At 43.7% G+C, this 23,197-nt stretch overlaps 1 protein-coding gene across 1 annotated transcript in view; it reads left to right on the top strand.

The window, feature by feature from the left end:
• Nucleotides 1–814: 814 nt before the first annotated feature.
• The window catches only part of JPH4 (junctophilin 4), a 42,585-nt gene continuing 20,202 nt past the window's right edge, over nucleotides 815–23,197 (top strand). Inside the window, exons 1-3 of the mRNA XM_073632580.1 lie at nucleotides 815–1,298; nucleotides 2,038–2,812; nucleotides 3,042–3,834. Of these exons, the coding sequence (XP_073488681.1) occupies nucleotides 2,434–2,812; nucleotides 3,042–3,834 (1,172 nt within the window). The 5' untranslated portion in view covers nucleotides 815–1,298; nucleotides 2,038–2,433. The remainder of the gene's footprint in view (nucleotides 1,299–2,037; nucleotides 2,813–3,041; nucleotides 3,835–23,197) is intronic.

Genomic DNA, 23,197 nt, shown 5'->3' with positions numbered 1-23,197 from the left:
AGTACAGTGAGTGGAGATGGACCTGTCATCCGTCTGCTCAGTGGGGATCAGCGGATCGATCCCCCGCTGAGCAAGGCAGAGTCCGCCGGGCGGACCACCCGTGTAAGAGGACCCCATTGGTATTTTTTTTTTTACCAAAAACTATGTAGCAGAATACATATTGGCCTAAATTTATGAAGGAATTCATTGTTTTCAATTTTTTTTTATTGGATATGTTTTATAGCAGAAAGTAATAAATACAGTTTTTTTTTAATTCAGTATTGTCAGACTTTTTTTGTTTGTAGCGCAAAAATAAAAACCGCAGAGGGGATCAAATACCACCAAAAAAAAAGCTCTATTTATGGGAATAAAACGACATAAATTTTATTTGGGTGCAACTTTGCAAGACAGCGCAATTGTCGGTTAAATTGCCACGTCGCAAAAAAAAATTACCTGGTCAGGAAGGGGGGTAAACCTTCTGGAGATCAAGTGGTTAATTAAAAAGGTGAATTTTTGCTATTGAGGGGGCAAAGCAACCTTTTCCATGTGATCACGGCCAGAACACTTTTCCCATACAGTCTTTCCTATATACATGGGATGACACCATGACAAGTAAAATAGAAAAGCTTAGAAATAGTAGTGACTGAGCCCCACATGTGATGAATGTGGAGAGCGTGGAGCTGTCTCTGTGTTTATGTCTGCATGTAACAGGATAGCCGAGGATGCTGCAACCTTCTTCACCAAGGTAACGGTTTCCATGGAGCCGCCTCTCTCTTCCTCCTGCTGCTGCCATGGTCACGGTAGTCATGGCCCAGCTGCTGGATGTTGCTAGGGAGAAAAAAGAAGACTGTGTGCTAGTGAGCAGAGAGAGAGAGAGAGATCGTCCATAGCCCCGTGCTTGTGTGTGTATACAGTGTGCTGATGATACATTGTATACATTGACACAAAGTGACAGCTGATGTGTGTGTGTGTGTTCACCCGCTCCCCTTTATTGCATCCATCTGCCCACACCATCCCAGCCATGCCCCAGGAGCTCCCGATCTGTGCCCAAGTTGTGCCAGCATCCATCTGTCCTCCACCCACACCGATCCCTCCCTCGTGGGCATCCCGATAGATAGCAGCAGATCACATCGGGAAGAAAGCTGTCTGCCTGTGTAGCTCTCTCCCTCCCAGCACCCGATGTGAGCTGCCATCCTCTCCCACCCCAGCGCCCTCCTTACAACCTGGCAGAAGCCTCTCCACTTTTAGCTCTCCTCCTCCTCCTCTCCATCCTCCACCCCCATCAGCCGTCTCCAAGCTGCATCTATGGGCACTGCGAGGTGAGTACACAGCTGCTCTCCGGTATATGTATTTGGGTGATGGGGGGGGGGTTACCATTCATGCAATGCTTTGTATAATTGGGGTGATCACCCCCCCCCCTCCCCCTTCCTAGACCCCTCCATCAAATCCTATATGTGTGTGTCTGTACACTGTGTGTTGTGCATAAACAAGCCTGTCATTTATGGTTGCCTTTTTGTAAATACCAATTAAAAAAAAACAAATGTGTTTGTGTTCATCCCATGTGTTTGGCCTGCATATATTTATTGCAAGTAATAAATGCGATCTGTTTCCTATATGTGCGTTCACTCATTTTATACAGCATGTAAACGCCAATTTTTTTTTCATTTCCTTTTTTTTTTTAAGGTGTGTATTGATTTTGTTACTAAAGTATGACTGTGTTCCCTTTTCCCGACTGATCATTATTTATTTATTTTTGACTATGTGCACTGTAAGCTATTTTTTTGTGCATCGTATGTTTTAATGCTCGGGCTAGTGCAGTTTACAGGAAGTCGGTCAGGTCATGTAAGATGCTAATGTTCTTTCTTGTGCCATGTATGTACTGGTAAAAATGTGCAAGCAAAGCACAAATGGTTGTAAAATAGCAGCAAATCAGCAGACGGACAGAACGCTTTCCCTTTAGAGACTAAACGCGTCAACTGCATTGGGTAGAGAGTGTGTAAAGTCACTGAACCGTACATAGTATTTGTTGTAATTGTCATTTTTTTTTCCCCTCCCCAGGTGGTCCTAGCAAGCGCGTATACTAACTGGGATCCAGCGGGAAAACACTTTTACAGACTACTTCAATTATAAGTCTCCGTTTTGAATCATGGATTGTCATTTATAAGGATATATTATATGAAAATTGGATCCAAGATAAAAAAAAATTGGAGGATCTTGGAAGATTTCGTTCTGTCACTAAACTGGTTGCCCCCGTGATACAAAAATAACAAGAAACATTAACAGAAGGTGGTATATAATGTGACTTGCCCCCTACATTTTTTTATTTTAGCTGATACATCGTGAAGTTGTGAATTCTAGTGGAAACGTAGAAGCACGTGATGCTTTCTGTGTAGAGCAAATAATCAAACAGGCAAACTGGGGCTTGGAAAAAATCGATGTGAAACCGGCTCTTGCATGTTCAGCGGAGGGACATTTGGATTTTCAGATGGTGGGTGTTATATGGGAGACTGGCAGGACGGCCGAGCACATGGATATGGTGTATGCAAGGGTCCAACGAGGCAAGGTGAATACAGTGGACTGTGGAGCCATGGGTTTGAGTCTCTGGGAGTCTACACCTGGCCTAGTGGAAACACATATCGTGGCTACTGGGACCAAGGCAAGAAGAATGGCCTAGGAGAAGAACATAAAGGACGGTGGCTGTATCGGGGTGAATGGACACATGGACTAAAGGGAAGGCTAGGTGTGAGAGAGAGTCTTTCTGGAGCACGATATGAGGGACTGTGGACAGATGGCCAGCAAGATGGTTATGGCATAGAGACGTACTCAGATGGAGGTGAGAAGCTAAACAATATAGTTATAGATAAAGAATTGTACTGTATAATATGTAAGATGATATATACAATTAATTGACAGGTTCACCCAAAAATTATTACAGCTGATTTTTTATTATTATTAACAACAGCCTGTGTAATGTAACCATTTAGTGACCAACCTCCTTCTCTCTCTTCATATTTGCACTCTGTGTTTACCCACCCTGCCTACATCCCATTCCATCTCTGCAGGTACATATCAAGGCCAGTGGCAAACCGGTAAGCGTCATGGATATGGGGTACGTCAGAGTGTCCCATATCATCAAGCTGCACTTCTCCGTTCTCCCCGAACACCAACACTCACTTCTTTGCCTAACTCCCCTGATGCCCACACCAATACAGCCCCAGGACTACTTCCAGGAAGCCCTGCCTCTGGATCCCGTGGGGGTTTTGTTTTGAAAGTTCGAGGAGTTGGCTCTGAATCCACTGGTCCTGGCAGCAGTGGCAAGCCTAAAAAAAGAGGCTTTTTCTTTTCACGTTCACTTATACTTAGTGGGTTCCGATTACATCGTGGATCAGATACCAAAGCCCCCACTAGTGGCCGGGACAGCCAGCGCAGTTCTTTAAGAAGTGAAACTCGGGGGGCTGGCGGCTCTCTAGGATCCAGTGCCAGTCAAGATGGATCTAGTGCTAGTGTAGCAGAAACAGAGTCTGAGCTGCCAATTGCTGCCTGGGAAACAGAGACTTATGCTGGCGAGTGGAAGAGTGATCGCCGCAGTGGGTATGGGGTAAGCCGTAGATCAAATGGGCTTAGTTATGAAGGGGAATGGCTGAGAAATCGACGGCATGGTTATGGTAGAACCACCTATCCTGATGGGTCACGAGAAGAAGGAAAGTACAAGATGAACATGTTGGCCAGTGGTAAAGTGAAGAGTCTATTCCCATTGCGCAGGGGTAAAGGGAGAGAGAAGGTGGAGAGAGCAGTGGAGGCTGCGAGAAGAGCAGAAGCAACTGCCAGACAGAAACAGGATATGGCAATAGCCAGGTAAGAGCAAGCAAAAAAAGTTACTTACCATGAAGCCTTACCTTGCGTTATTTTTTAGGGTATTTATTTTTGCCTGCCTGCCTGTCTGCCTGTTAAATTCACGCATGCCTATTATGAAAAAAAAAATACTTTGTATTTGTAAAAATATGCATCAGTATTTCAGTGAAGACAAAAAAAAAATCTCTTATTGCATATAGACTTCATACCTGGATTATTTGTCTGTCAATAACACTTGTATTCAATGTACTGGAACAGGGGTCTCCAAACTTTCTAAATAAAGGGCCAGTTTACTGTCCTTTGGGCTTTAGGGGGGCCGGACTGTGGTCAGTGTGAGTAGAAAATGTCCTAGTGTGGGAGCAAACAATCCCTCATCATTGGTGTCAGTGGGAGGAATAGTGAGTGCCCCATCATTAGTGTCAGTGGCAAGATTTAGGCCCCATTATTGGTGTCAGTGGGAGGAATAATTTATTTTATCGTTGATGTCAGTGGCAGTAATTATGGCCAATTGTTGGTGTCAGTAGGAGGAATAGTTTCTTATATTAGTGGAAGAAGTAGTGCCCCAAGGGCCAGACAAAAAGCAAGTAAAGGGCCACATCTGGCCCCTGGGCCGCAGTTTGGAGACCACTGTACTGGAACATAAGGCGCCTGGGCCTGTGCAGTGTATATGCTTTGAGTACAGCAAACTGGCCTCAATTTTTTGCATATGCCCATACGCTTTGCTTGTGTTTACACAAACATTGGCGTATTCAAACGTATAGCTGTGTATTGGTCATACAAGTGTATAGGCAGCTGTACGCAGCACCAGGGCTTTCGGGGCAAGGGAAACAGCCCATATGCAAGAGGTAAAAAGTGGTTCACAATCATGGCCAACCTCCAAGATGAAGGTTTCAATCACTTGTGAGACAAGAGAACATCATTCAACATGTCAAAGCTTCAGTATAGAGGATGTGTCTCTGATTCTGTAGTCATGGATTAGTTCATAATTTGCTCTGTAGGGGACCACAAAAAAAGTTTGTCTATGATGCCGGCGCTTAGAAAAGTGTGGTCTCAATCTGTTTACAAAAGCTCTGGGTACTGGGGTGCAAATTAAATATACCTGATCCGGATTGTTAATTGTAGGGAAGCTGACACATTTAAGTCACGTCAGAGCGCAGTGTTGTATTTTTTTTTGGCCCATTTCAGAGAGCTCCGATTTTATGTTGATGTAAACATTTAACCCAATTAAAGTGTAACTTCACGCTGCCAATCAACATTGATTATTTGTAATCCTCATGCTGCTAGCATTTGTAAATAGATAGGAAAGTATATCATAGTTACTTATTTTAAACTTTTTTTTTTTTTTTTTTTTTACATTTCTTCAGTTACTTCCTGGTTTCTTGCCTAGGTAAATGATGTCATACATCCCAGGAGTCTTCAGGAGGGGAGAAGAGGAGGAGGAGTGTTCTGTCAGAATCGGTGACCTGTCAGATTAGGTAACGAAAGTGACGTTCCATCAGCTGCACATGCGTCCACCACTACCAGGTTTGCTCATCTGACAGAATACCTGCAGTTAGAAGAAGCTGAAATGGACATCTTACTACACCCAGCTACGTCTTGAATTTCACAGTAATTTTAGCAATAAAGTGAGCGTATATAAATAAATATAGTATATTGACATCTGTGATGCTGTTTGGATGTTACATTTTGAAAGAAGCAGTAGGAAGGTGGCAGAGGCCATGTTGGTACACCCCGCACTACTCTGCGCTAAACCTTTAGGCTTTCAAAATGACACATGCAAACACCATCACAGAAGTCAATATACTATATTTATTTATATACGCTCACTTTATTGCTAAAATTACTGTGAAATTCAAGACGTAGCTGGGTGTACTAAGATGTCTGCTGCCTTCTTCTGACTTCAGGTGTTCTGTCAGATTAGCAAACCTGCTAGTGGTGGAACGCATGCGCAGCTGACGGAATGTCACTTCTGTTACCTTATCTGACGGGTCGCTGATTTTAATGAAACGGGCTTTCTCAGCTAAGCACACTCTCCTGTATGCATGCTTGAGATAAGGAGATATGGATTCCAGAAAATAAATGCTACATTAATTATTTGCCCTTATTCAAGATGGCCACAGCCAGAAATGCCAGTGCGTGTTTTTTAAAGTGATTCTTCAACAAAATGAAGAATGGAGATATGGATGGATGGGAGCGTTTGCTTTGAATATTAAAAATGAAATAATGGTTTTGGTTTGTGGTGCTCAGATACAGTGAAGATCCGCTTTAAGACACATTCCGGTATCTTGAAACTTGATTCTTGCTGCGGGACCTCTGGAATAACTCATAATGGCACCAGTAGAAATGGGCTCAAACATATTCAGATCACCCCCAAATTTTTATTCTGGATGAAAATGATTAAAATGTGAGTTGTTCTTAATGGCATGGGCTGAGTTATTACAATCTACAGTACGTAAAGTAGAACTAAAGATAAATATTCAAAAAGATAAATATATGGTGCCAGTTTAAGTGTAGTGTTTCTATGCATTCTTTGTTTCCTCTAGCCCCCTTGCAAAACCAAAAATTTCCTGTTGATCCTACCAGACCAGTGACAAGTTTACTGCTCTCTGTGATGGGGTGACAGTCCTATCACTCTATTCTTAAACCTGGGCAGTGTTGCCACCTTCACATCAGCTAGTCAGCGCCACATGCCGACAACGCAGGTGGCTTGACAAGCAGCATTGTATCTGGCTGGTCATACCTGGCCTGTTGTATGTTTCTTCTAGTGTTGGCTCCACATCCTACTGCTATAGTTCTGGCAGGGTTCCAAAAATAAGAGGAGTATAATATTCTAGAAATCTTTTACATCTAAGACCCTTTTCTAAAAAGAACTGACCTATGCAATGGCGATGCTTACAGGCAGTATATAGCCTGCCAGCTGGCCTTCTGGCGGTATATAGCCTGCTAGCTGCCACGACTGGTAAAAAATATAAAAATAAAGATTAGGTTGCCTAATGAATTCATGGGATTTGCATACCTCCCAACTTTTTGAGATGGGATTGAGGGACACCTATCAGCAAAAGTGTGCAGGCATAGGACACACCCCATTGCCACGCCCCCTTAAAGGAGAATTGTACAAAAAAAAAACAAGATTGGTTAAACCCACAAGTGCTTTTTTTTACCACTATCATTCCTTTATATTGGCTTTTGGAATTTATAAATGCAGCAATTTAGAAATCAGATTAAAGGTTTAGCACTGGGAAACACTTTTTTATAGATAAAAAGTGCATTTTATATACAACTATATCGATCAGACCAAAATGAGGGACAAATGAGGGACAGAGGGACATTGCTCCAAATCAGGGACAGTCCCTCGAAATCAGGGACAGTTGGGAGCTATGGGAGTTGTAGTCCGCTCAGTTGCCTGCATAGCTCACATCTTACAGGAACTGGATAAATCCTCCAACTACCAGGCTTATTCTGAAGATGGAAAAGAAAAGAGGAAAGTGTAAAGCAATAGTTTTACATATTCTAAGGGACACGTTTTTATTTTTTTTTTCTTATTACTTTGGAAATGATTTAGGTCCAAGATTTAACACCAGTTTGTCAAATTATTGCCCATAGTTTTACTATATATGTACTAAGCATGTTTTTTTTTCAAAAGCAGGTACTCCCCCTCATCCACCCAAAGGTCATCCTTGTTCAACACCATCCTGTGTCTCTGCCCTTTTCCACCTCCCAATACCACCCCTTTTTTAAACAATACATCCCTCAGCAGCAACAATAGATTACCCCATCAGCAACAATAGACCCACCCCCCCTCCAGCAGCAATAATAAATTCCAGGCAACATCAGTAAATCCTCCAGCAGCGATATTAGCTCCCCCAACAGCAACAATAAACCCCCAAGCAGCATCAATAAATTCCCCAGGGGCATCAATAAATCCCCCAGCAGCAATATTAAATCCCCCAGCAGCAACAATAAATCCCCTAGCAGCACTAATCAATTCCCCAGCAGCAACAATACAGAATACGTAGATGTGAATAAGGGAACGTACAGCAGGGTATACGGAACGAGTTGGTGCAAAATGTACAACATAGAATGAGGCAATGTGGAATAGGGAGCATACAGCATAGCACATGGAATGAGGCGGTGCAGAATAAGGAATTTTTAGCATGGCATATGAAATAAGGGGGTGCAGAATAGGAACCGTACAGCACGGCATATGGAACAAGGTGGTGCATAATAGGAAACGTACAGCATGGCATATGGAATGAGGTGGTGCACAATAGGAATGTAGAGCATTGCATATGGAATGGGGTGCTACAGAATATGGAACGTACAGCATGGCATATGGAATGAGGCGGTGCAGAATAAGGAATGTTTAGCATGGCATATGGAATAAGGGGGTACAGAATTAGGAACATACAGCACAGCATATGGAACGAAGTGGTGCATAATAAGGGAACATACAGCATGGCATATGGAATGAGGTGATGCAGAAAAGAGAATGCACAGCATGGCATATGTGGAACAGGAAACATACGGCATAGAATATGGTGTGTGCTAGAAGAAATATATTTGTACCTTTAATAGAATGATCCTGGTCCATTTAGACTTCCATGAGTGCAGACCTGCCATTGATTGCAGCAATGGCTTAATCTGTTGGCCCCCCAAATGAGGAGAGGTTGTTGCCCTTTTAGTTAAGCTGTGTCACATTTGGAACTCCTGTCAGTGAGGGCCTGCAGTGATTGCAGTAACAGACCGCTCAGCTGATCACATGCAGCACTGCTATCAAATGTAAACAAGCAGTCAGGGCAGAGGAACATTTATACTACGCAATTCCTCTACTGGGCTTTGTATTAAATGATGTCATCCGTCTGAGCCCAGCAAAGGAAATGAGTAGTGCAGCTTCTTCTGTCCCTGATCTTTATATGTACTGTATCATACCGCCCAACATTTTGAGGTGGGAATGAGGGACACCTACCAGCAAACATATGTAGGCATAGGACACACCTCCTGCCACACCCACTTAAAGGAGAATTAACCAAAAAAAAAAAGGTTAATTAAATCCACAAGGGCTTCTTTTTACCACTGCTATTCCTTTATATTGGCTTTTAAAGTTTACAAATGCAGCAATTTAGAGATTGGATGAAAGGTTTAGCACTGGGAAACACTTTTTGTAAGATAAAAAGTGCATTTTATATACAACTATATCGATCAGACCAAAATGAGGGACAATGAGGGGTAAAGAGGGACAGAGGGACATTGCTCCAAATCAGGGACAGTCCCTCGAAATCAGGGACCTATGCTGCATATAGCCTTAATTGGTTGCAGCTACTGATTGCACAAAGTTTCCCAACATTCCCATTTGAAAGAAGTCGATCCTTAGATGGACTCAGTGTTGCCAAATGTCAGTAAATTTACTGACAGTTTGTAAAAGTCTATGATTTTTACAGCTGCCAGTAAATGCGTGTTAGAGAAATTTCATGTCAGTAAAAATGAGCTCTTTTTTTCAGACAGGTTAGTGTTGGCTGAGCAAGTGTAAGAAAAAAACCCTTGACAGCTTGATGCAGCACCAGCAGCCATTTATCTAGGCAGAGTTTTGAGCCAGTTTGGTTTATTCTTAAATAGGAGCAGGCTGGAGCCGGCGGTGGAAGGAGCAGGCGGCCGCATTTGCCAATCCTACTCCTCTAGTTCTGGCTGCAGTGTGATCTCAACTGTGCAAGAGAAATATTTTTTTGTGTTTTTCTTGAGTTTTAGCAAGGTAAAAATGCAGCAAAAATGCATTAGTGTGAAAGGGCCCTAAATGCCGTCGGAGAGTAAGAGATGCAGGGAATGGCTGGGTAGTACACAAATGCCCAGTGTCAATAACTGGTAATTTGGCTAAGTACATTCCGGGTGTAGCAAACCAAAAGGTATGCAAAGTCTTAATATATGTTTTCTTTAACCCCCTCTCTCCCATTGGTTTTATTGCTATAGGATGCTATTCATGGTGGACCTCATATGACGTCCTCCCAGGTGTGCACCTTGACACAGCAAAAGACAGATCGGTGTACCACTGTGTGCAGGCCTGGTACCATGTGATCACGTCAGTTGTGAACAAACAACGGCTTGTCATTCATAGCCATTGTGTACTACTGTGAGCTCTGTGGTTGGTCACAGTGATCACATAGCACAGGGCCAATCACCGTTGACCTGTTGCACCATGTGATAGTTGTGACCAATCACAACTATCACAATAGCACATGAATGGATGCCATTTATAAAGTAAAAATTATTGGTTATACAGTGATCATCACTGTAATAAGCAATCATAGTGAAAAAAAAAATCTTGATCACCTCCCCAGAGCAGTACAGTGTTACTATAGTGACACTGTACTGCTCTGGTGACAGTATGTAAAAAAAATGTTTAAAAAAAATGAAAAGAATACATTTATTGAAAACAATGTTATATATATATATATTTTTTTTACATACTGTCACTAGTCAGTATCCCTGTTGAAAAAAAATTAAAACTTCAAAAAAATCACCATGTCTCTTGCTAAATACCTTGGGGTGTCTACTTTACAAAAAGGGGTTATTTTGAGGGTATTTTTGCTATCTTGGCATTTAGGCCTCAAGAAATGAGATAGGCAGTCAGTACATCAGGACTGATTCATTTTCAAATATACTGTATACACCATAGTTTGTAGACTCTATAACTTTCACACAGACTAAATAATAAACACTGATTTGGGTTATTTTTACCAAAGAAGTGTATCAGAATACATTTTGGCCTAATTATATGAAGAAAGATGATTTATTTGCAAAATTTATTTGCAAACAGGAACTAAGAAAAACGTGTTTTTGTTTCAAATTTTGGGGGATTTTTTTTGTTTTTATAGCAAAAAAATTAAAAACCTAGCGGTGATTAAATACCACCAAAAAAACACCAAAAAAAAGCTGTTTAAATAAAAATTATACAAATTTAATTTGGCTACAGTGTTGTATAACTGAGTTATTGGCATTCAAAGTGTGACAGTGCTGGAAACTGAAAATTGGCCTGAGCAAAATTAGAAAGTGTCCAGTATTGAAGTGAGTAAAAAAACAGTCAAGCCCAAGTAGAAAGGCCTGTGTGCTGCCAGCATGCTGTAGAGAAGGACACTTTCTTTCTTTGTAGAAGTGAAGGTCTCTCTGCAGGGGTCCAACACACATATGAAATAGAACCAGGGGCGGATCCAGAGTCTAGTCTCGGGAGGGGCACTGCCAGAAAATACATTTTTTTGCGGGCAATTTATCGGGGAAATGGCTGGTGTTGGCGCTTCAATTATCACGGCACCATGGTTATTCCCATTATTTCCATTCTTACATTGTAATATACAATGAAATAGTTAAACTCACCATAACGCAGAATCAGTGGGAGTCACTTTCCACGTCGCCTGCCACCAAATGCAGATTGTCACTTGCCACACGCTGCAAATTGTCACGAGCCACCCGCACTCTCATCCCCAGAGCCGCCCGCACTGTCATCCTCAGAGCCGCCCGCACTGTCATCCCCAGAGCCGCCCGCACGCACTGTCATCCTCAGAGCTGCCCGCACTGTCATCCTCAGAGCCGCCCGCACTGTCATCCTCAGAGCCACCCGCACTGTCATCCCCAGAGCCGCCCGCACTGTCATCCTCAGAGCCGCCCGCACTGTCGTCCCCAGAGCCGCCCGCACGCACTGTCATCCTCAGAGCTGCCCGCACTGTCATCCTCAGAGCCGCCCGCACTGTCATCCTCAGAGCCGCCCGCACTGTCATCCCCAGAGCCGCCCGCACGCACTGTCATCCTCAGAGCTGCCCGCACTGTCATCCTCAGAGCTGCCCGCACTGTCATCCTCAGAGCCGCCCGCACTGTCATCCTCAGAGCCGCCCGCACTGTCATCCTCAGAGCCGCCCGCGCTGTCATCCCCAGAGCCGCCCGCACTGTCACCCTCATTCTCAGAGGGGGCAATTGCCCTGTTGCCCCCCCCCCCCGGATCCGCCCCTGAATAGAACTAGACCTCTCCAGTTATCGGGAGAATGAACTTTACTGATTGCAGAGCTATAGGTTTGAATCAGTAAGGGGGGGGGGGTGTTAGAACTCAGCAGAGAGACCACTGCTTCCACAGAGATAGCAAGGGACCTTCTCTGTAGCTGCTGTCAGGGGACATGCTTTTCTACTTAGCCTTTAGCAGCTTTAGAGTTCATTCTCACAGGTGTTCTGCCTAGGGTTGCCACCTGTCTGGGATTCACCCGGAGAGTCCAGGCGGACTGAAACCCGGACACATTATTCAGACCGGGCTGTGGCTCCCCAAGTAACCAAGATAGTCACACACAAATCCTTTGCCGTCCGGGAGCTGCAGGAAGTGTCTGAGGGCAGGTTCGGGCCGTTCAGCATCACTGGGGGGGGGGGGGCAGGGTGACAATGTCAGCAAGAGCACAGTGGTGCAGTGGTAGCACTCTCACCTAGCAGTAAGAAGGGTCACTGGTTCGTATCCCAACCACGACACTACCTGCTTGGAGTTTGCATGTTCTCCCTGTGCCTGCGTGGGTTTCCTCCGGGTACTCCGGTTTCCTCCCACACTCCAAAGACATGCTGGTAGGTTAATTGGATCCTGTCTAAATTGTCCCTAGTATGTATGAATGTGAGTTAGGGACCTTAGATTGTAAGCCCCTTGAGGGTAGGGACTGATGTGAATGTACAATGTATATGTAAAGTGCTGCGTAAATTGACGGCGCTATATAAGTACCTGAAATAAATAAATAAATAAGAGCAATTTGGCAACAGTCAAGCTTTGCTGTGGCGCGCTATGCGAACCGCATTACTACTCTCTTTGGGGCACCTAAAGGTCTCCCAGGCCGCTAAAGTGTTCAGGTTTGGCTTGAAAAAAAGGCGGCAACCCTAGCTCTGCCCCATACTTCACGTAGAGTCATTTGTTTACTTTTTTTTGTATTGCATGCAGGTAGCCCATATAAAGTGAATGGGTAGGTATTGGCTTTACAGACTTTAGACTTCTGTGCAGCAGTCGAGTTTGACAGGTATGCAGGGATGGGTGCACGGACCCAGGCATACAGGCTCAGCATCCCTGTCCATGCACCTATACTTGCATTCCTGCTAAACTTGACTGTGTAGATGAACCTGTACAGCTGATTAACACCTATTCACTTTGTATGGGCTGTCTGCATGCAGCTCAGCGGTAGTAAAAAAAAAAATAAACAAATGGTTCTGCAAGCTGCACAGGGCCGACTGCCCATGTGAATGAGCCCTTAGACAGAAACTGCTTTGCACACCTTTTGTTTTTATGCACCTCATTTTATTCAATTGGCTTTTAGGCTAATAAAAATAATATAAACCAGTTTCCTGGAGAAAATGTTATTCCAGGCTCCTATCAATGTTGGCCTAGGCTTTGGCTTACATGATCTTTTCAGGGGATGATGAGGCAGTCTGAATTCTGAGCCTCCCCTTCAACAGAGATCACAAAAGCTTGTGCTTTTGGTTTTGTGAGCAGCACTGGAGGGAACCTTAGGCAGCAAATACTCCAGTTAATTATGTCTTTTGCATAAAAAATGGGCCACTGCTCTCTCAATGTTGGGGGTGCCTCACGCCTATGGGTTTAAATGAATAAACCATAAGTAATATTGACCGTGTTTAAAAATCTGCTCCCCAGTAGGTGACCTATACTGTAAATGATGAGTGTAAATGTGAGGGGGAGCGCTATTGTGATTGAAAACTGAATATTGTACTAAAAACGAATACCACTTTGGTAAAAAATTGACATTGGTGCTAATAAAGAAGCTGTCAAATCAATCAATGCAATGTGCTAAATAATGATGAACCACAAAATTCTTAAATCGCTTTATTTATTTTTTTTATAAACCTAAAAAAAAAAAAAAACACCCAATGCCCTGCTATCCACATCTACAAAGTCAACTGGTAAGCAGTAGATGCAGTGTAGATCCATCCCTCGGAGCCTGAATACTTCAGCAGCAGTGGACATAGAATAGACTGAAATGGTTGGAGACAACACGAAATGCAGGAAATCAGCAGAAAACAAGTATATACTGTATGGGATGTTGTAATGAACACGTATAGCAGGTATTAACAAGTATAGCTCAAAAGATTATAAAAATACTGTATATATACCAAATCACCAATAAGGCTGGTCTGTTCATAAATATACAATACACCAAAATGCATTTATATAATGACCAGCCTTTTTTGTGATATGGATGTATACAAATGTTGACTGCCTCTACAGAAAGTGATAAATATTAATATTTTTTTTTACAGCGATGGAATTTTATTTATATGTTTTAAAATAATTTTGGTATTAATAAAAAAAATGTATATTCTTTTGAGTTATTTTCTGAAAAAAAGCCATGTGCTGAATACAAAATCCCATACATACAGCATTTTCTGCTTGGTCTACAACAGCAATTATCTTTTGTGTTCTTTTGTGTCCTAACAAGGGGACGGCCCCCACCAGATCACTCTGGACAGCACTCTTGGCCATTGGGTGAAAGCGGTGATCAGGAGCCGATCGGCAGATCTTTTTCGGCCATGCCCCTTCTGACAGACAGACTGCAGTACACATGGGCCGAATGTCAGCCGGTTTCTATTGAACTGGTCAATGCCCCCCAGCTTTCAGCCTGTGTGTACTAGGCTTAAGGGGTTAATCCTCTGCATTGTGTAAAAAGGCTGTTTGATCCTGTCTTCTCTGATCCTCCCCTTCTTCCACAGTCCCCAATCCATCTGCAGAGCCTTGGAGGCACCTTGCTCAGTATGGTGTGTTTTGGTAGAGAGTTTTTTTTTTAATTGGGAGGGTGCATGTGATCAGCTCAGGGATAATCAGCACTGTCCAGACAGAGGGTCAGGGGTCATGCAGCCTCATAGGACAGTCAGGAGAATAAAAACTCCCTTATAAGCTTTAACCAGTGCTTGGCCAGACACTGATAGAAGTCACAAGACTGCTATGTACAGCTGATGAGAAAACGTATTAGCAGTTTACATTTACAAAAGTAATTGCATTTCCATGTTCTGTGTACTGTGAGTGACCAGATATAGTGAATGCAGGGTCCTGGGTTTAGTCACCCTTTTAAGTACAGTCCTTGGATTCAAAAGGATGGTCACAGGTTTGCTTTTAGCCAGAGACATGTATTGTCTAGTGGTCTGAACAATGCTGGGACAAGTGCAGAAAGGCCAGCCTATCATACTGCTCTCCTGATCCGTGGGCAAATGGATCTTTGCTAGGCCTGACAACAGCTGTGCATTCTGACATGCACAAAATGGGGCTGATTTACTAAAGCCATAGAGACGTTCACTTTGTAAGGGAGGTTGTACTTTGCACGGGAATTTTCCCCGGAGCTGAGTAAATGAAGTGAAGCTCTGCTGATCCAACAATTTTTTTTTTTTTTTATTTGCCTTGCACGTAGTTGGGTATTCTTTGAAACCTAAAATTACACCACATTCATTAAGCTCTGGGGAAAGGTTCCTTGCAATGTTAATAGATTAGTTGCCTCCATTCAACCAATCCCTTTCCCATATTGGATTGGATGAGGCCAATTGTTAATTGTTACTTTTTACACAGCACTTCTGTTTTGCTTCTGATGTTTGCAAAGTATTCGGCAGACGTGGGATGCAGTTCTGTTTTAAATGGGGTCTTATGAAGCGATGTTAACTTGGGGGGTTTTTTTGCTGCTTTTCTATTGTATTTTATTTCTTTATAAAAAACAATATAAATGTATCTCAAATGCAAGCAACTTTCTCCTTTTGACATACACTATATTGTCAAAAGTATTGGGACACCTGCCTTTACACGCACATGAACTTTAATGGCATCCCAGTCTTATTCCCTTGGGTTCAATATTGAGTTGGCCCACCCTTTCCAGCTATAACAGCTTCAACTCTTCTGGGAAGGCTGTCCACAAGGTTTAGGAATGTTTCAATGGGAATGTTGGACCATTCTTCCAGAAGAGCATTTGTGAGGTCAGGCACTGATGTTGGATGAGAAAGTCTGGCTTGCAGTCTCCACTCTAATTCATCCCAAAGGGGTTGAGGTCAGGACTCTGTGCAGGCCAGTCAATTTCTCCACCCCAAACACACTCATTCATGTCTTTATGGACCTTGCTTTGTACACTGGTGCGCAGTCATGTTGGAACAGGAAGGAGCCATCATCCCCAAACTGTTCCCACAAAGTTGGGAGCATGAAATTGTACAAAATGTCTTGGTATGCTGACGCCTTAAGAGTTTCTTTCACTGGAACTAAGGGGCCAAGCCCAATCCCTGAAAAATAACCTCACACCATAATCCCCCCTCCACCAAATGATCTGGACCAGTGCACAAAGAAAGGTGCATAAAGACATGGATGAGTGAATTTGGGGTGGAGGAACTTGACTTGCCAGCACAGTCCTGACCTCAACCTAAAAGAACACCTTTGGGATGAATTAAAGCGGAGACTGGTAGCCAGGCCTTCCTGTCCACATCAGTGCCTGACCTCACAAATGCGCTTCTGGAAGAATGGTCAAACATTCCCATAGACACACTACAGCCTTCCCAGAAGAGTTGGAGCTGTTATGGCTGCAAAGGGTGGGCCAACTCAATATTGCACCCCCACGGACGAAAACTAGGATGCCATTAAAGTTCATGTGCGGGTAAAGGCAGGTGTCCCAATACTTTTGACAATAGTGTGTATTTCTATAGCTTTTGCTAGATGAGGCCTTAGTTGAACTGCACAAGCTTATATGGTCAGAAAAGAACCTACATTACTAGAGCATCCTTAACATATAGACAATGCATGCTCCATCTGGCAGTCTTTTTCATTACATTCACCCCTACTTTTGCTCCAAATGCAGAAATGTATAGCTCCCAACTGTCCCTGATTTCATGGAACTGTCCCTGATTTGGAGAAATGTCCCCCTGTCCCTCAATCCTCCTCATTTGTCCCTCATTTTGGTCTGATCTACAGTGGGGACCGAAAGTATTCAGACCCCTTTACATTTTTCACTCTTTGTTATATTGCAGCCATTTGCTAAAATCATTTAAGTTCATTTTTTCCCTCATTAATGTGGCTTCACAACAACTCTCTGACTGTTCTTGAATGGCCCAGCCAGAACCCTGAATTAAACCCAATTGAGCATCTCTGGAGAGATCTAAAAATGGCTGTCCACCAACGTTTACCATCCAACATGACAGAACTGGAGAGGATCTGCAAGGAGGAATGGCAGAGGATCCCCAAATCCAGGTGTGAAAAACTTGTTGCATCTTTCCCAAAAAGACTCATGGCTGTATTAGATCAAAAGGGTGCTTCTACTAAATACTGAGCAAAGGGTCTGAATACTTAGGACCATGTGATATTTCAGTTTTTCTTTTTTAATAAATCTACAAAAATGTCAACAATTCTGTGTTTTTCTGTCAATATGGGGTGCTGTGTGTACATTAATGAGGAAAAAAATGAATTGTAATGATTTTAGCAAATCTCTGCAATATAACAAAGAGTGAAACATTTAAGGGGTCTGAATACTTTCCGTCCTCACTGTATATAGATGTATATAAAATGCACTTTTTATCTATCGAAAAGTGTTTTCCAGCCCTAAACCTTTCATCTCATTTCTAAATTGCTGCATTTGTAAATTCCAAAAGTCAATATAAAGGAATAGTAGTAGTAAAAAAAACATTTGTGGGTTTAACCAATCTTGTTTTTTTTTTGTATAATTCTCCTTGAAGGGGGCGTGGCAAGGGGTGTGTCCTATACCTGCATACTTTTGCTGATAGGTGTCCCTCATTCCCATCTCAAAAAGTTGGGTGGTATGGAAATGTTGTTTTCCTACTGTTTGGCCCAACCCTTAGTAATACTGGTAATACATAGTTGCCAACATTGCAAAAAAAAAATGTGGGACACTTTTTTGGCTGTAGGCGGAGCCGTATAATAATTAGGGGGCGGGGCATGCATTTGTGGGCGTGGCTTAGCAATAAAAACAATCCCGCAGCGCGGGAAAATGGGCGTGGTTTACGTGAAATAGTGGACGTGGCTTAAATGGGCGTGGCTCAAAGGGGGTGTGTTTAGAGTCTGAGATGAATAAGGGATGGAGAGGGAAAGGGGGAGAGAGGAATGAAGGGACAGCAGCCTCAGATCCTACACAACAATAGAAATATGTGTATTCTAGAAAGTTTAACAATCAGCAGATAAAGATACTCCAAACACCTGGTGTTAGCTCTTCAATCATCCCGGCACCATGATTGTTATGGTGTCAGGATGATTGAAGCGCATTATTTCTATTATTACATTGTAATATAAAAATAAATCATTCAACACACCATAATGCAGAATCAGTGGGATCCCTGTGCGTGTCACCTGCCACGTCGCCTGCCACCAGCAGAGTCCATCCTTGCATCAGGTGCCACCAGCAGAGTCCGTCCTTGCATCAGGTGTCCCCAGCAGATTCTGTCCACGTATCAGGTGCCCCCGGCAGAGTCCCTCCTTGCATCAGGTGCCCCCAGCAGAGTCAGTATAGACCCCCACAGTGCAGACCCCCCCTCAGTGCAGACCCCCTCCATCAGTGCAGACCCCCCTCATCAGTGCAAACCCCCCTCCATCAGTGCAGACCCCCTCAGAGCAGACCCCCCTCCATCAGTGCAGACCCTCTCAGTGCAGACCCCCCTCCATCAGTGCAGACCCCCCTCCATCAGTGCAGACCCCCTCAGAGCAGACCCCCCTCCATCAGTGCAGACGCCCTCAGAGCAGACCCCCCTCTATCAGTGCAGACCCCCTCAGAGCATAACCCCCTCCATCAGTGCAGACCCCCCTCCATCAGTGCAGACGCCCTCAGAGCAGACCCCCCTCCATCAGTGCAGACCCCCTCAGAGCAGACCCCCCTCCATCAGTGCAGACGCCCTCAGCAGACCCCCCTCCATCAGTGCAGACCCCCTCAGCAGACCCTCCTTCATCAGTTCAGACCCCCTCAGAGCAGAACCCCCTCAGTGCAGACCCCCCTCCATCAGTGCAGACCCCCTCAGAGCAGAACCCCCTCAGTGCAGACCCCCTCAGCAGACCCCCCTCCATCAGTGCAGACGCCCTCAGAGCAGAACCCCATCAGTGCAGACCCCCTCAGCAGAACCCCCTCCATCAGTGCAGACGCCCTCAGCAGACCCTCCCCTCCCAAAACCCCCCCACAGGCCCCAGCAGTGAGCACATAGATAGAGCGGCCGCCGATGCAACGTCCGGCGTCGTGTGTTCAGTGGAGAGCGGAGGGGCCGATCCGTGCGAGAGGAGAAGCCGATTCAGTGGCTGCACGGATCGAGCCCCCTTCCCCGCTCTACTGAACACAAGGGGAGCGATCAAGCGGCGGCAGGACTGGCCGCCATTTTACTGAAGCCCGTTCCCAAAAATGCAAATTGCAAACATTCCCGATTTTCCCTGGGAAAATCCCGATTCGGGACAGCCACCGACCGGGATGAGGGTCCCAAAATCAGGATTGTCCCGGGAAATTCGGGACTGTTGGCAACCATGGTAATAAATTTATAGGATTTGTTCCTATTCACACTGATTTTTTATTTTTTTGCTTCTCACAACTTCTTCAGCATTTACACTACATGAAATTGGCAGTGCTTGCTCCCAATATGGTGGCTATTGATGTAAACAAAGTCTAAGTCTGTATTTTTCATGCTTAGTTTATTATCATCATCATTATTATTGTCACAATAATATCTGTAAACTCGGGGCGGCTACAACTGTAAGTGTGCCAGACTAAATTGCAGGGATAATTTGCTGTTGCAGTAAGTGCTTTTTCTGCAAGGCTAAAATGATGATCAATACAAATGCTGGCTAGAAAAGCACAATATAGTCAGATGGACTGAGGTATAATTCTTCAGCTACAGACTAAAGAGTACATTAGGATAAATTACACATCAAAAGCAAATTAGCTTAGATGGCAAATGCAGAGATGCACACTTCAGATGCCTGGCCATTATTTGTCACATGATGAATGTTTTTCAGTGGTTACTTATTAATTGTCACACAATGTACTTTATAGTTAATGCATATTGTATTAAATAGCAACTCCTATTTCTTCATTCTTGCAGTGAAAAATATATTTTAGTCATTAGGGAAGTACCTTTAAGGTTGATCTCCAGGCAAACAACTAAACGCACAGTTGATATACATATGTCAGAACTGTTTTACTTCCAAAGGCTTGTATTTCTGCCCTTACAGTCCAGAGATTTTTACAGCATTATCACACAGACCTGGGCCTTTTTCTGCTGCTGTAGTTAAGCAATATAGCCAGGTCATCTTCCTGCCTCCAACCTGTTACAGTAAAGGAGCAGCAACAGTCTGCTGAGGTCACCTCTCTGCTCTCCACTTTAATCATTATATTCTTGTCTGCACATGGGAATTCAAGTCACCTGATTGGCCCTAAGTGCTGCCCCTCTCTTCTCAGTCTGAGCGTTACAGTACAGGCATACCTCCCAACTGTCCCTGATTTGGAGCAATATCCCTCCGTCCCTCTGTCCCTCTTTTTTTTAAATCAGAAAAAGAGTTTTATTTTGTTTGTTCATTATGTCACATACATGATATACAGAATAGTACATAACATAATAGAAAATGTAGATATTGACATATGTTATTTAGTCATATTTTGTATCAAGCATTCCAGATATAAGACAGACCTTGTAGGTAGTGTACAATAATGCAGGAGTAGAAGCACAATGAGTACAACAGAGCGACCCATCTGGAAGACTAAAAATATTTCCATGTAAAGAAAAATAAAACATTTAACTATTTCGGATGGGATCCGCATGCCCCCAGATCCCTGGGGACAAGCCGCACCCTAGCATTTTATCCGACCCACCAGAGTTTATGAATGTCATTACAATTCTCATTTAGGTAAGTATTCTTTTCCCACCGTTGAAATCAGTTTTTCTTAGTCATTAGCATCGTAAAAGTCTATCTTTAACTAATTGATGTGGTGCCAACCCAGGTAGGCACCAGGTAGGCAGCCAGGCCTGCCACATTGTCGAAAATTTGTGGGGTGCATTTCTGTGCTGATATGTCAGTTTTTCCCTGATTAATATTCGATTAACCTGCTCAACCCATTGGCGCCTAGTGGGAACCCTGGGAGTTATCCAGAGTTGCGCAATTAGTTTGCGAGCAACATATAGCAGGCGAATAATCGCCATATGTGCTGAGGGGGATAACAACTCATCATCCAGGGCCCCCAGCAGACATATCATATGGTTTCGTGGCACATCGAAGGCGTATACTTGAGAAATTGTGTCAAGAACTTCTTTCCAATAACGGAAAAGTTTGGGGCACCCTCTGTCCCTCTTTATTTGTCCCTCATTTTGTCTGATCTATACAGTTGTATATAAAATGCACTTTTTATTTTTCAAAAAGTGTTTCTCAATGCTAAACCTTTCATCCACTTTATAAATTGTGGCATTTGTAAATTTTAAAAGCCAATATAAAGGAATTGGAGTGGTGAAAAAAAGTCCTTGTGGAGTTAATTAACCTTTTTTTGGTTAATTCTCCTTTAGGGGGGGGGGGGGCAGCGGGGCGTGTCCTATGCCCACATACGTTTGCAAGTAGGTGTCCCTCATTCCCATCTCAAAATGTTGGGTGGTATGATACAGGGGATTACATGATGCTAAATAAAAGTCAAATTTAGGCATTTGCAGAAGTTGCATTTAGAGCCCTTTCACACTGGGGCAGTTTGCAGGCGCTATTGCGCTAATAATAGCGCCTGCAGACCGCCCCGAAAGTGCCGCTGCTTTCATTCCAGTGTGCAAGCCCCGAGGGCTTGCACACTGGAGCGATGCGCTGGCAGGACGGTAAAAAAAGTCCTGCCAGCAGCATCTTCGGAGCGGTGAAGGAGCGGTGTGTATACCGCTCCTTTACCGCTCCTGCCCATTGAAATCAATGGGACGGCGCGGCTATACCGCCGGCAAAGCGCCTCTGCAGAGGCGCTTTGCGGTGGTATTTAACCCTTTCTCGGCCGCTAGCGGGGGGTAAAACCGCCCCGCTAGCGGCCGCATACCGACGGTAAAACGCCGCTAATAATAGCGGCGTTTTACCGCCGACGTCACCCCCTGCCCCAGTGTGCAAGGGCTCTTAAGATACATTAACTGATGTTTAATAAACCCACAACTGTATCTTAAGTGTCTGTTACTTTAAGTATAACCAAAGGCAAAACTTTTTTTATAGTTTGTTAGTGGAGATGGATTAGAACGTGAGCCAGTTTTTATTGCTGTCTGTGCCCCCGTTAGGGAGATCCACCTTCTCTATTTGTCCTGTTTATCATTATCATTAAAAGTGAAAGTAAAAGAAATCCCCAAATTTTGGGGTGTCCCCAGGAAAAGTAATAGATGGGAAATTTTCCAATGGGCATACCAGTTCTGGTGAACTGGGGGTCCCCAATGAAGTCCCTTAATTTGCAGGGAATTCCTCTCACTTCCTGTTTGGCAATGGGACAGGAAGTGAAGAGAAATCTCTGCAATGGGATATAGATGGCGAACAAAAAAAAACTGACAGGGGTTATATATACCTTGCTCTATCCAAAATGAAAAAAAAAAGTTTTGCTTATAGTTCTACTTTAAATTTTAAAATTTGGGGACTACTTTGTTTTGTTTCTCACTAAAATTATTTTAGTTATTATTATTGCATTAGGCTGTGCACCCCAAAACTCAAACACACATGTGTGTATGGGTATGGTGGCAGAAGAACGAAGGAACACTTCTCAATTCAATGTGAGTGGCAACCCTGACCCCAGCAGCCGGAACTATTAAACCACTATCGAATTCTGCGGCTCTGAGCTGCTGTATCCCACCACAAATTAAAGGAAAAGTCCCCTGCCTTACATAAACCACACTGATTATTTTGGACTGATTAAAAAAATCCTTAGACATGCAAACATGGACTGTGAAATTGGGGGTGCTGAAAGAGAACCTGCACACAGAGCCCATTGCTTATGAGCACTAGTGATTAGGGTGTGCCCAGGCACACCTGGCACACCCCTTGCGCACGCCTATGTAACCGACATGTATCTATGGTGAGAATAAAGATTAATGGTGAAAGGGGGCGTCCTTGACAAGTGCTATTCTGGAAAGAAAAATGCTCCCATATGGATTCAATCCCTGGAATTCATAATGACTGGCACAGGCAGATTTTGCAAGGTGTCTCACATGCATTCTAAAAGTGGTGAATAATGCACCAAATTCATGTACTTGTCTAGAACTTGTATTTGAATTTGGCTTATGCTGTGCCACTTTTAGAATGCACAAGAGAAACTTTTGCAAAATTAGTTTAAGCCAGTTTTCCCTCTCTGTATGCCAAAAGAGAGCTGCTCTTAGTTAGCTCCACTTTTACATTTTGGCTCATTCAATGCAACAC

The sequence above is a fragment of the Aquarana catesbeiana genome, linkage group LG01 (genome assembly GCF_042186555.1).
Source record: "Aquarana catesbeiana isolate 2022-GZ linkage group LG01, ASM4218655v1, whole genome shotgun sequence".
Taxonomy (NCBI): domain Eukaryota; kingdom Metazoa; phylum Chordata; class Amphibia; order Anura; family Ranidae; genus Aquarana; species Aquarana catesbeiana.
This window is presented reverse-complemented; position numbering and strand designations above follow the sequence as displayed.